This window comes from Hibiscus syriacus, unplaced genomic scaffold (assembly GCF_006381635.1).
Source record: "Hibiscus syriacus cultivar Baekdansim isolate YM2019G1 unplaced genomic scaffold, ASM638163v2 tig00110332_pilon, whole genome shotgun sequence".
NCBI lineage: Eukaryota > Viridiplantae > Streptophyta > Magnoliopsida > Malvales > Malvaceae > Hibiscus > Hibiscus syriacus.
The window spans coordinates 2,813,392-2,824,472 of NW_024062688.1; the positions used below are offsets into that span (position 1 = coordinate 2,813,392).

The window sequence follows — 11,081 nt, forward strand, 5'->3', positions numbered from 1 at the left end:
AATCAATGCACTGATCAAAGTGTCACTAAGAATTTACAACAATACAATACCAAACTAAATTTGGTCCTAAATAATTTAAAATGCACATTCTTTAAAGAAATTAACAAGTTAATTGAAGATTTTTACAAGGGTTCAAAGTGTATGCAACACTATTAACCTCTAAATGCAGAACAAAATCACTTTCTACCATTTAACATTAGACTACAAGTATCTTTACCATCTAAAAATTACATTCATCACTCAATTAGTTCTTATAATCACTATGAAAATTCAAAGTAAGAAAAAGTTCAGGATCATACAAGGTCAGTAGCTAAATATATATCAAGTAAATTAGGAAGAAAAGTTGCATAGCAATCGAAATCTGCGTACCTATTATTTTTTCCATTAGCAGATAATCTAGTAATGTTCATCATAACACCTGCACATAAGGCATGCAAAACTGTAAAGATGATCAAACTCAAAGGGTGTTATTATCACAAGTAATATCATATTCCTTCCAATTTTGCCCAAGGCAACATGATCTTATACTCTTAAGCAAACCTGAAGGAGACACCTAACCATGAGGTAGTTCCCATTGCGAAAAATCCTCCACTGTAAAATCCCAGATTATCTCATAGTTTCCATCTTCTGATTCATTCCTATCTTAAGTCTTTGTCCCATGATTCTTGCACAAAACCTAATTGGATCTCACATTTACGGCACAGCTAAGTGTTTCAAAGGAGTAAATTGTCTATATCTATATTGATAACATAATCACTTCTTAAATGTGTCATCAAATCCAATAAGATGCACTTTATAGTGATAATAGATGGAGACTGTCAGTTAAGCACAAGACCGAAATCAGTGAATTAGAAACGTGAATTAAACAACAAAAGCATCAGCAAGAGAATACCTCCCTAATCATAAAAGACCTCTATGTTTGTGTCTTCTGCTATAAAACTAAGTCATTAAATCAAAAATTCAAGCGACTTTTTTTTTGATAAGGAATTCAGGCCTCGTTAAAAACCCTCTTCATGATTAATGGAGCTTGTAGTGAAGCTCCTTAATCAACGGAAGGAGGAAAAGAGTGCCTTAGGATTTTATTCAACATAAGAAGTTACATAAGGTACATCTAGAAAACCTCAAACAGAACCCTAGGAACAGAAAATAAACCTAAACAACAACATAAATTCAGCCTATTCCTTCTTTAGCTAAGGCATCAGCCTCTAGATTGGTTGTCCTATTAACCCATCTAATAACACCTTCAAATACATTAAGTCTATGAACAATGTCTTTAATAATATAAGCATAAACATCAGGACATAATTCAACCTCCCTAACCCAATACACTGCCACCTTGCTGTCACTTTCAATAATCAAACGCTCCTTGATCCGCTCTCGAAAAGAAGTGTAGAATAACAAACCCCTTTGAATAGCTTTTAGCAACATAAATGTCGGAGGCCCCGAACCAACAAAATCCTTGAAAGAACCTAAAATAAATCCTGAAGAATCCTTCAAAACTCCTAACCCACTTTTCTTCCAATCTCTTGTAGTAGCAGCATCAACATTAAGTTTAACAAACCCCAATGGAGGAGGAGACAAAAGGAAAAATAGAAACAATCTGATTAGAATGGAAAGAACAAGAGTCCCCTATAGAAGGATCTGAAATAAGAGTCCTTATGAATAGAAACCTCATTATTCTTAGCAAGGAACCAAGACGCAAGCCTACATCTTGCTAAGAAAAAGAATTCTGCCATATCTAACTTCCCCCCTTCAAACACAATTAAATTCCTGATTTTCCAAGTAGTCCAAATAACGGCCCCTGGAATAAAAGACCATATTAGAGAATTAGACTTCAAAACATCCCAAGCTAGAAGAAAACTTTTAGCATTGCCATGAAAGGCAATCTTAATCTTCCAAAAATTCATAAATCTGTTCTAAATAGCCCACACCACCGAACAAGAGAAAAACAAATGCGAGGGAGTCTCATCCTCCATCTTGCAAAGAGGACATAACACATCTTCGATTCCTTGAATACCTCTTTTAATAAGTTGTGTCTTAACAGCCAGTTTCCCTAGAACAACCTGCCACATAAAGGACTCTACCCTAGGAGGTAACTGACTCCTCCAAATGATCTTCTTCCAAAAAAAGACCTCCTCCGATCCCAAAGATTCTGATGAACAAATATTAACACCTGATTTAACCGTGTACACTCCATCCCCATTACCTTTCCAAATCATCCCGTCAGAAGTTTCCCAAGAAAAGGAGAAAGTCGAAATAACAACCATAAAATTCGACCACTGCTCTAATTCCCAGTCGTTTAAGTTCCTTCGAAACTGCACATCCCAAATCCAGCCTGCTGAGCTATAATCCCCAAATTCAGATAACTTACCCATCTTGTTTGTTGACATAGCAAACAGTCTAGGAAAAATGATCAAAAGGGGATAATCCATTGCCCAAATGTCCTGCCAGAACTGAATAAAAATGCCATCTCCAACTAGGAAAGTATACATGCTTCTAAACTTTGAGCCTACATTGTCATCTTTGAAATGATTCAATACCACCGATTTCCAAATCCAAGAAACTTTCTGTGGTATCTTATTGTCAAACATTAACAAAGAAGAATCCATCTTATATTTAGAACAAATAAATTCCCTCCAAACAGCCTCCCTTTCATTGGCAAACCTCCATGACTATTTCTCTAAAAGTGCTCTATTCATCAAATTAAGATTCAAAACACCTAGGCCCACCTCAAACTTTGATTTGCACACATTATGCCAACTAACCCAATGAATCTTACTTTTTTTCATTACCCCCTCCCCATAAGAAATTTGACATTATAGAGTTGAGGTTTTTGAGAACCGAAGAAGGAAGCTTAAACAATGATAGGTAATATGTTGGAAGCGAACACAGAACCGACCTGATCAAAACCACTGGATTCAAGTGACTTTATGACTAACTAAACTCTTAAGAACCTCAGGGCAGCAATCATTAATAATATTTGATTTCCACTTCCCCACCATTTTAGATATCTTTGTACACAGAACCTCTAGTTTCAAACATTTTTTACTGCCTCAAATGGTTTCTTTCCATATTTAGGGTTTTATTCAACAAAATTGTTCATCCTCGATATGGTTATTATATGACTCACAGAAAAATCAAAAATTCAAGTTATGGAGCTTAGAGAAACAATTATTGAATGTTTAAGCTATGATCTTACAGGGGTTCAAGTGTACTATTTTCTTTCAATCAAAAACAATGTACTGCTGGCAGTATAAACTATCAGAAAAATACAAAGGGCTAGTAAGACAAATTCCTACAACCTTCCATGCTAAAGTTTTAATTTCGTAATACAAGCATTGATGGAGCCTAAATAATTTTCAGATGAAATGATGGAGAAGAAAACTATAAAAACAAGACAATAAGCTAAGCAGCAGGAAAGGATGGCAAACAGGAATATGAAAAATTATATTTCACAAATAATTCATATACAATGCTTATATCATTGGAACTTTAACTGTATAATAAGCAGACATTTTCTACGACTACCTTTGATCAAAATGAAAATAAGATAGAGCACTCACAGGGTTCTCAACTAAGGGTAGGAAGAAAAGGAAACTAGTATTAAAATGATGACACGAGAAGCAGAAAGATGATACCTTATTTTGTGGTTAATTTTGAAGAGAATTAAGTTTTTAATTAGAGGCCAGATTTCACTTAAAATCAAATATGAGGACAAGGAACTATATTGAAAGCTATCGGAAAAAAGAAAACAAGGTGCTCTTATTCCTTGTTACCAAATTTCTTTGCAATGATAGGACGGACGTCATCAACATCAACCAGAGTCTCTAAGAAGGGAAGCAATGAAATCAGTGCACAATCGGATGGATCATCAAACCAACTCTTGATAGGAATCCCATTATTCACTTGCAACCTGAAAACCTGAAATCAGCAAAGAAGAATTCTTCAGCAATTAGAAGTATAAACATGGGGAAATTGTTCTTTTGCATTTTTCATTAATACTTCTAGATACCCCACCCTTTTACTATTTAATTTGATAGTAGCGAATGCATTTGATTCTGCTACTAGAAAAATAACCTCTTATCGTTTCTAGGCAATATTAGGGAGCAGGGCATGAGTCCTCGCAACTAATCTTACTGTAAATCTTGGTTAGTTGGATGATTCTTAGATGAACTTTATGCTTTTCATAAACACAAGATGCACCTCCAGATCTGAATATTTTTAATGACTAAGACAATCACTATAGAACCAGTTCACATCGACATAATCATTGCCTTGGTAATACAATCTCTGAAGCACATTAGGTTTAGGCTAGGGTGACAATTATATTCTTGACTTAATTTGGAGGCTAAAGTCCATGAAGGTAAACCATAAGTGAGTGGGTAAATACCTGTGGAGAATTATCAACTATAGCAACCTTTGCAAGATCAACACCTAAAACTGTCAAGTCTTTAGTGTAACTTCCATCTGAAAAAATGCAAGATTCACGATAAACCTGCCGAGATATGAACTTTTGATCTGGATCCAATAAGTCCAGTAATTGTTCAGCATAAATGCTTTGGCTGGCTGTAAAAATGATAACTTCAAACATCTCTGCAACTTTCTCCAAAAATGTCTGCAGGTGAGGCCTCTTCTTTACATAAACAGTTTGCTCTTTCATATTGAAAAAGACTGTAAAGGTGAAGTCAGCATCATCACAATGTTCTAGTGTAGAGTGGACAAGAGTTTCTGCGTGTTTCGAAGAAATGGTGATCAAACAATATAGGTTTAAAACACCAAGTAAAGCAGAAAACAAACAAAAGCTCAAATAATTCTACACAAATTGTAAAAGGCCAACGGAGCAACCAGAACACAAATGCCATCTGAAATTATTCGATATGTGAAGTCATACTGACAGGCATGCAATCAACTTATACCCAGAAAATTTCCTTGCAAGCCTTCAATATTGACCTCACTAACAGAATAAATTTCGCATGCATGGTGATTAGGAAACACACAAAATTTTCCAGAGACTAGCGGCTTACCCTGAATTGTTTATGGAACTTGAGATAATAAGTTCCCAAAAGGTTCCACCAGGTTATCTATAATCAGTACTATCCAAAATCTTGTATTGCCTTCATAGTACATTAGACTCTAAGATATAGGTTTCATTTAAAGACTTGAATCAATTTGTTTGATACTCCATTTAAAAGATCACGAGAATTAATTAGTTCATTTGAAAATGTTTAGGCAGCAGTAAAGGTGAATGAATGACGTATTGCTCCAGAAGAAATAAAAACACACAGTAGAAAACATGCAAGTCTTACCATCCAAATCAAGCACAAGAGTTATGGGCTTCCTTTTCCAAGCCTCCATTGGAACATCAGCAGGCCGGAAGCTTGATACAACATCAGATAGCTCTGGTAAAATTTTTATAAATGATTGTGGATCAAAGTCATCTGCTTGATCAGATTCAGAGTTAACATCGGATTCCTGTATGCAGGATCTCATTTCATCAATTGCTAGACGTAAACCAGTATTATCTTGAGCCATCATAGACTCATCATTCAATTGAACATCATTTATATAATTGGTGTTGATAGTGTCTTCAAGGAAAGGCAGTATCAAGTATTGCTCAGCCACATCAAACAGCATACTTGGCTCAGAACACTTGAAATCAGGAAAAGAATAGGTTCCCGAGATGTTATTGTCAATCACATTTCCATCAAAGGGTATGTTTGCAATAATCATGTCAGATATAAAGAAATCTGACAAATTACATGTCTGTCTGCCAAATAAGCTTCGATTGTCATCACCGTCATCGGATACAAATGCTAGCGGTTCAGGGACATCGTGACTCCCTACAAAAACTTCTGATGACGTGAATCTAGAATGTCTGAATTCCATAAAAATCCTTCCTTCTACTCAGGCATTGGAACAACTAAGTTCCAAGATAACATGAATACTTTTAACTTAATAATTGTGCTTAGACAGGGATTTCAATTAGAAATGCAAAAATACTGTCATTTTCTTGGTCACAACTGGAGAATGGAAAAGAAATTCATGTAAACCAGCTGAAACAACGAATCACCTGCATCATTGTCAATATTTAATTCACTGTGTATTTGGAATGGCTCCAGAAAAGGAGAGAATATAGTCTCTAAGTTTGAGACAGATGTGTGGGCAGACTCCTGCACATTAATAAATCATAAGAAGTAAGCAACCAAGTTGAGAGTCAGTTTAATACATGATATTTTCAAAAAGCAGTGTAAAAACGAAATAACAAAAGGGTCCTAGAAAGTAATAAAAGCTTACCATTCCCCCCACAGTTGCAGAATTAACAAAAGTTGGAAGCTGTTTCTGAAGCCCAGAATCGTCTCCATCCAAAATTAGTTGCTGGGCACTGGCTCCATCAGTTTCAAAAACTTGAGAGGCTACTTCCACATTTGATGAATCTATCAAGAACAGTCGGTAAGCACGTGCAACAAGCTAAAATATCAACATAATTTATATTCCTTCTTAACTCTTTTAAGAAAGGAACAAGTTAAAGCCTACAAACAGAAAGCCTATCATGCATGTGTATAAGTAAAGAAATGAACGAGAGAAAACCAACACACACTAATGCCTACAAACAGAAAGCCTATCATGCATGCATAAAAGTACAAAAATGAACTAGAGAAAACCAATACACTAATGCCCACAAACAGAAAGCCTATCATGCATGCATATATGTAAACAATGAATTGAGAGAATAGCAGTACATTCTTATACTTGGAAGAACCACAGAGAGAATGGACCGATGGGTTTAAGGGCAAGGAATACATAAATGAGATCCTAACTCCCCATTATCAGTAAATATTTAGTAAATAAATTAATACTTTATCCTCCAAGTGGTTCAAAATGATATACGTACTCGGTCATTTGTTTTCCCTGCTGCAGTCAGCTATAGTTTGATGCTAATTTTACTGCATCTTAGACATCTAAATATGGGATAAGGCCCCACGGTTCCAATTTATTTATTGCAATTTTTAAAACTACAATTATACTCAACACATATGTAGTTAAGTAAAATATTTTTGCAAAATGCATCATTTCTCAAATGGAAGGAGACTTGCAATAAGTCACAGGCCAGGCAAGGCAAAGCAAGGGTCTTGTTCACACTTGAGCAGACTAAAGAAATGTTTTGAAATCGCTAATTTTATCGCACTCAATGTACAGAGCACATAATGTAAAGGTATAAGCAAACAGCGAAAAAAAATTGAACCCTGATAAGAGGAAACTCCAAGAAACACCTGTAACTCCAAGAAACACCGATGGGTTTAAGGGCAAGGAATACATAAATGAGATCCTAGCTTCCCATTATCAGTAAATATTTAGTAAATAAATTAATACTTCATCCTCCAAGTGGTTCAAAATGACATACGTACTCTGTCATTTGTTTTCCCTGCTACAGTCAGCTATAGTTTGATGCTAGTTTTACTGCATCTTTGACATCTAAATATGAGATAAGGCCCCACGGTTCCAATTTATTTATTGCAATTTTTAAAACTACAATTATACTCAACACATATGTAACTAAGTAAAATATTTTTGCAAAATGGTTCCAATTTATTTATTGCAATTTTTAAAACTACAATTATACTCAACACATATGTAACTAAGTAAAATATTTTTGCAAAATGCATCATTTCTCAAATGGAAGGAGACTTGCAATAAGTCACAGGCCAGGCAAGGCAAAGCAAGGGTCTTGTTCACACTTGAGCAGACTAAAGAAATGTTTTGAAATCGCTAATTTTATCGCACTCAATGTACAGAGCACATAATGTAAAGGTACAAGCAAACAGCAAAAAAAATTGAACCCTGATAAGAGGAAACTCCAAGAAACACCTGTAACTCTTAACAATTAATATTGGAGAAATATCGACCTTGTTCAATGTAGTTAGTTGCTTACCATCATGGGAATTTTGAATACATGTATTGAATTCGACTCCTTGCTGGGAAACCCTAACATGACCACATGGTCTTTTGCAAATCAAGCTAGACTTCTGACACACGCGAAAACTATTCTTTTCTCTTAAAGAACCCATGCTTGATTTGGCCTTCATTCTTAGAGTTGGCATTTGATCTGCAACAGCTATATATACTAAAATCTATATTCTTGAACATCAGTGGGGGAAAAACACCTCCAAATAATCAAATCACCAGCACAGCAGGAGCTGCGTTGCATCAATAATCAATATAAGAAGCTAATATATTAAAACAGATTGGCAAAGAGGATTAGTTATAAATGAAAGAAAGAATTTTCAAGCAACAGCATACAAAACCAAAGAAAAAGGGAGTCAATCAAAAGTCAAAGTTCAAAACCCTTTTACCAGAACAACTAAAGAATGCTAAGAAATCAACTCAGAATAACAAAAAACACCACAATTCTAAAACCTAGATCTTGATTTTCGGTTAGATAAATGAGAGACAACTTTTGATACAAAGGAAAACTTGGAAGATAAAAGAGAGAGATAACAAAACACTAAAAAATAGACCATATCAAAGAAAAACAAATTCTTCAAGTAGCCCACCAAAAATGAAGTCAACCCCAAGTCTTTTAATCCCATTAAACACAATAAAACCTCAATTCCAAAGCAAAACAACAATGGAAACAGTAAAAAAACCAAAAACCCATCAGCATAGTAAACCCTAAACTAGGAAAGACGAGCAAAAAATGAAATTTGCCAGAATTTTAAAGTGGAATTTTCCAGAGCATGGAAATTGAAGTACCTGTTTAGAGAAAAAAATGAATTTTTCTTTTCTTTACCTTCCCTCTTATTAGCTAAAGAAATACTAGTGTGCTTTCATTTTGCTCTTTTTCTTCTACGAACGGTCAAGACAGGTCGGAGGGGGCAAATGTCGGCTTCGAATGGATGATACGGACGGCTGAGATCAAATGTTTCACGAGGAGTTTGGACCAGTAGAATTCCGCCACGTATGATGTGATCAGCTCAGACTGACGCGTTGCCACGTGCAGGTTCGTGGAAAGAAAGGGAACTTTTGGGAGGAAATTGTGGTGGGGAATGGGGTTTGATGTTTCTTTCCTACTCGCGGTTTCTAACGCGTGCGTGCACTCAACTTTTACAGCTGTTACCAGTTGTTGTAGTTTCTGTTAGCAACCTTTTATATTTTAATATTTTACATAGACATTTTTAAATCAAATTATTATAACCAATTATATAAATATTAGATAAATTGAGATAGGATAAAAAATAATTCACACATCAATCAAAGTTAAATTCAATGAACGTATCTAAATTTTTTTTTAGGTAGAACTATAATATATTCAGTAGTCAAATAAAACATCACCAACAACGTCTTATTACATATATACAAGATAAATATATTTATGTCTATCACAAATAAAATATAGTAGTGATCGATCATTGACAGTCTGATAAGCAAGAACAATTGAACCAACAACATATAGAGATGGATCACTCCGACTTCCTAAAGCATTAGACATAGAAGAGGAAAATCTAAAGAATATCCGAGCTGAACTAATGAAAAACAAATCATCTTTTAATCGTTGTCTCATCTGTCACATATATCCGAGAATCAACAAAATGTTATATGCAAACGAACAAAGAAATCATGCATTGAAAAAATAAGCAATCATGAAATCCCGAAGAACCATAAACCAAGAAGAATGTCAATGAAAGAAACTTACACTAAGAGTCTAAAAATATTGATAGTCATGATACTCTTTATTAGAAAAAAAATTAAGAGAAAATATTATTTTAAATACATTAAAATATAACTAAAAATTAATGAAATCAAACAACAATAAAATAGAAATGACAGGGAAGTAACAGGAGGAAACCACCACCATTGCCCTTGATGAACTTGTGGTAACCACCCATCTGAATTTATATTAAATCAATTTTGTACGTTTTTTATATTGAAAAAAAGGACTTGGGCACAATTTTAATATGATTTATATAAAACAACAACATTTGATTGGTTGATCATATAAATTTTTTTTCATAGATCGTGGATTTTATACCCACTAAGGGCATTTTTTCTATAGTATCCTCTTCCTCTATTACTCTAGTTGAGTTATTAGATTTATTCAATTTTGAGTTATTCAATTTTGAGTTATTCAATTTTGAGTTATTCAATTTTGAGTTATTCAAGTCAAGTTATTTGAGTTCATTTAATTTAGCGAGTCAAATTTTAAGTTCGAGATAAGTTGAAATTTAAAAAATTCTATTTAATCAGAAAATCTAAAATTTAATGGAGTATTTTGACAGTTTTGTAATTTGGTCCTTGTTTCCCTCATTCCTTTAATTTCTCTTTCATTTTAAGTTATTTTTTTATAAATTTGAACCGCATACTATTAAATCATTGTAGAATACCTATGTATATTCAATTCCTCTTTTTTAACAATTTTTTATTTAGTACCTCAACTTTGCATGATTGCATGATTTCATCAATTCAACCTTGATTTTAAGTTTACCTTTTTTTTGTTTATCAAATTTGAAACATGTGTTCTTAAACCATTGCAGAATACATATGTATCTTCAATTCCTTTTTTTGATATCAAATTTTATATTTTTTTCAATTTAATTCATTATGTTTGCATGATTTCATCATTTTTCCATTACATCCTTCATTTTAAGCCCTTTTTTTAATCAAATTTGAATCATATGCTCCTAAATCATTTTAGAATGTATATATATATGAATTAAGATTTTGATATAATAAAAAATTACAAAATTGATTTTGGACTTAATTGAATTTATTAAAACTTTATCAAAAATAATTCAAAGTTCAAATTAACTTGAAAATATGTTATAAATGTTTTTCAACTTAGTTGAACCTTTTCAAAAACTTATTCAACCATTTTTGCGCTTTAAAGTCGAGTTTTCAAGCTTTTCTGACTCAAAAAATTGATATCTTATTAAAATGATTGATCCCTTTGACCAAATGATCAATCCCCTTGAAAAATGATTGATCCCTTGGATTCTAGTAGGTTTGGGATTGACCCCTCGAGGAAAATGATTGATCCCTTCACCAAAAGGAGAGATTCATTCACCGTACCAATTGATATCAAAGCG

The 11,081-nt window shown here is 33.7% G+C and overlaps 2 protein-coding genes across 2 annotated transcripts; both read right to left on the bottom strand.

Moving 5' to 3' along the window:
- Positions 1-1,170: 1,170 nt before the first annotated feature.
- On the bottom strand, positions 1,171-2,609 carry LOC120119250. Its single transcript, XM_039139091.1, has 3 exons — positions 2,018-2,609; positions 1,671-1,801; positions 1,171-1,629 (listed from the first exon to the last, which is right to left on the bottom strand). The coding sequence occupies exons 1-3, from the start codon at positions 2,607-2,609 to the stop codon at positions 1,171-1,173; spliced, it is 1,182 nt and encodes a 393-aa protein (XP_038995022.1).
- Positions 2,610-3,612: 1,003 nt separating this feature from the next.
- On the bottom strand, positions 3,613-8,887 carry LOC120119406 (CTD small phosphatase-like protein 2). The gene is made up of 7 exons (XM_039139214.1): positions 8,752-8,887; positions 7,931-8,195; positions 6,295-6,434; positions 6,071-6,170; positions 5,307-5,840; positions 4,391-4,728; positions 3,613-3,921 (listed from the first exon to the last, which is right to left on the bottom strand). Exons 2-7 carry the CDS (start codon positions 8,097-8,099, stop codon positions 3,763-3,765), a joined length of 1,440 nt encoding a protein of 479 aa, XP_038995145.1. The 5' UTR covers positions 8,100-8,195; positions 8,752-8,887; the 3' UTR covers positions 3,613-3,762.
- Between the last annotated feature and the right edge of the window lie 2,194 nt (positions 8,888-11,081).

What these genes read in the sequence shown, in the direction of transcription:
- LOC120119250 (XM_039139091.1), bottom strand. Translation starts at nt 2,609, where the DNA reads ATGGATTCTTCTTTGTTAATGTTTGACAATAAGATACCACAGAAAGTT. An exon ending in GACACAACTTATTAAAAGAG is followed by an intron (nt 1,802 to 2,017) that starts GTATTCAAGGAA and finishes CTTTTATTCCAG; the next exon opens with GGGCCGTTATTTGGACTACT. An exon ending in TCCTTGCTAAGAATAATGAG is followed by an intron (nt 1,630 to 1,670) that starts GTTTCTATTCAT and finishes ATCCTTCTATAG; the next exon opens with GGGACTCTTGTTCTTTCCAT.
- LOC120119406 (XM_039139214.1), bottom strand. Translation starts at nt 8,099, where the DNA reads ATGCCAACTCTAAGAATGAAGGCCAAATCAAGCATGGGTTCTTTAAGA. An exon ending in AAATATTGACAATGATGCAG is followed by an intron (nt 5,841 to 6,070) that starts GTGATTCGTTGT and finishes AAGTTTTTGTAG; the next exon opens with GGAGTCACGATGTCCCTGAA. An exon ending in TCTTGTGCTTGATTTGGATG is followed by an intron (nt 4,729 to 5,306) that starts GTAAGACTTGCA and finishes CGAAACACGCAG; the next exon opens with AAACTCTTGTCCACTCTACA.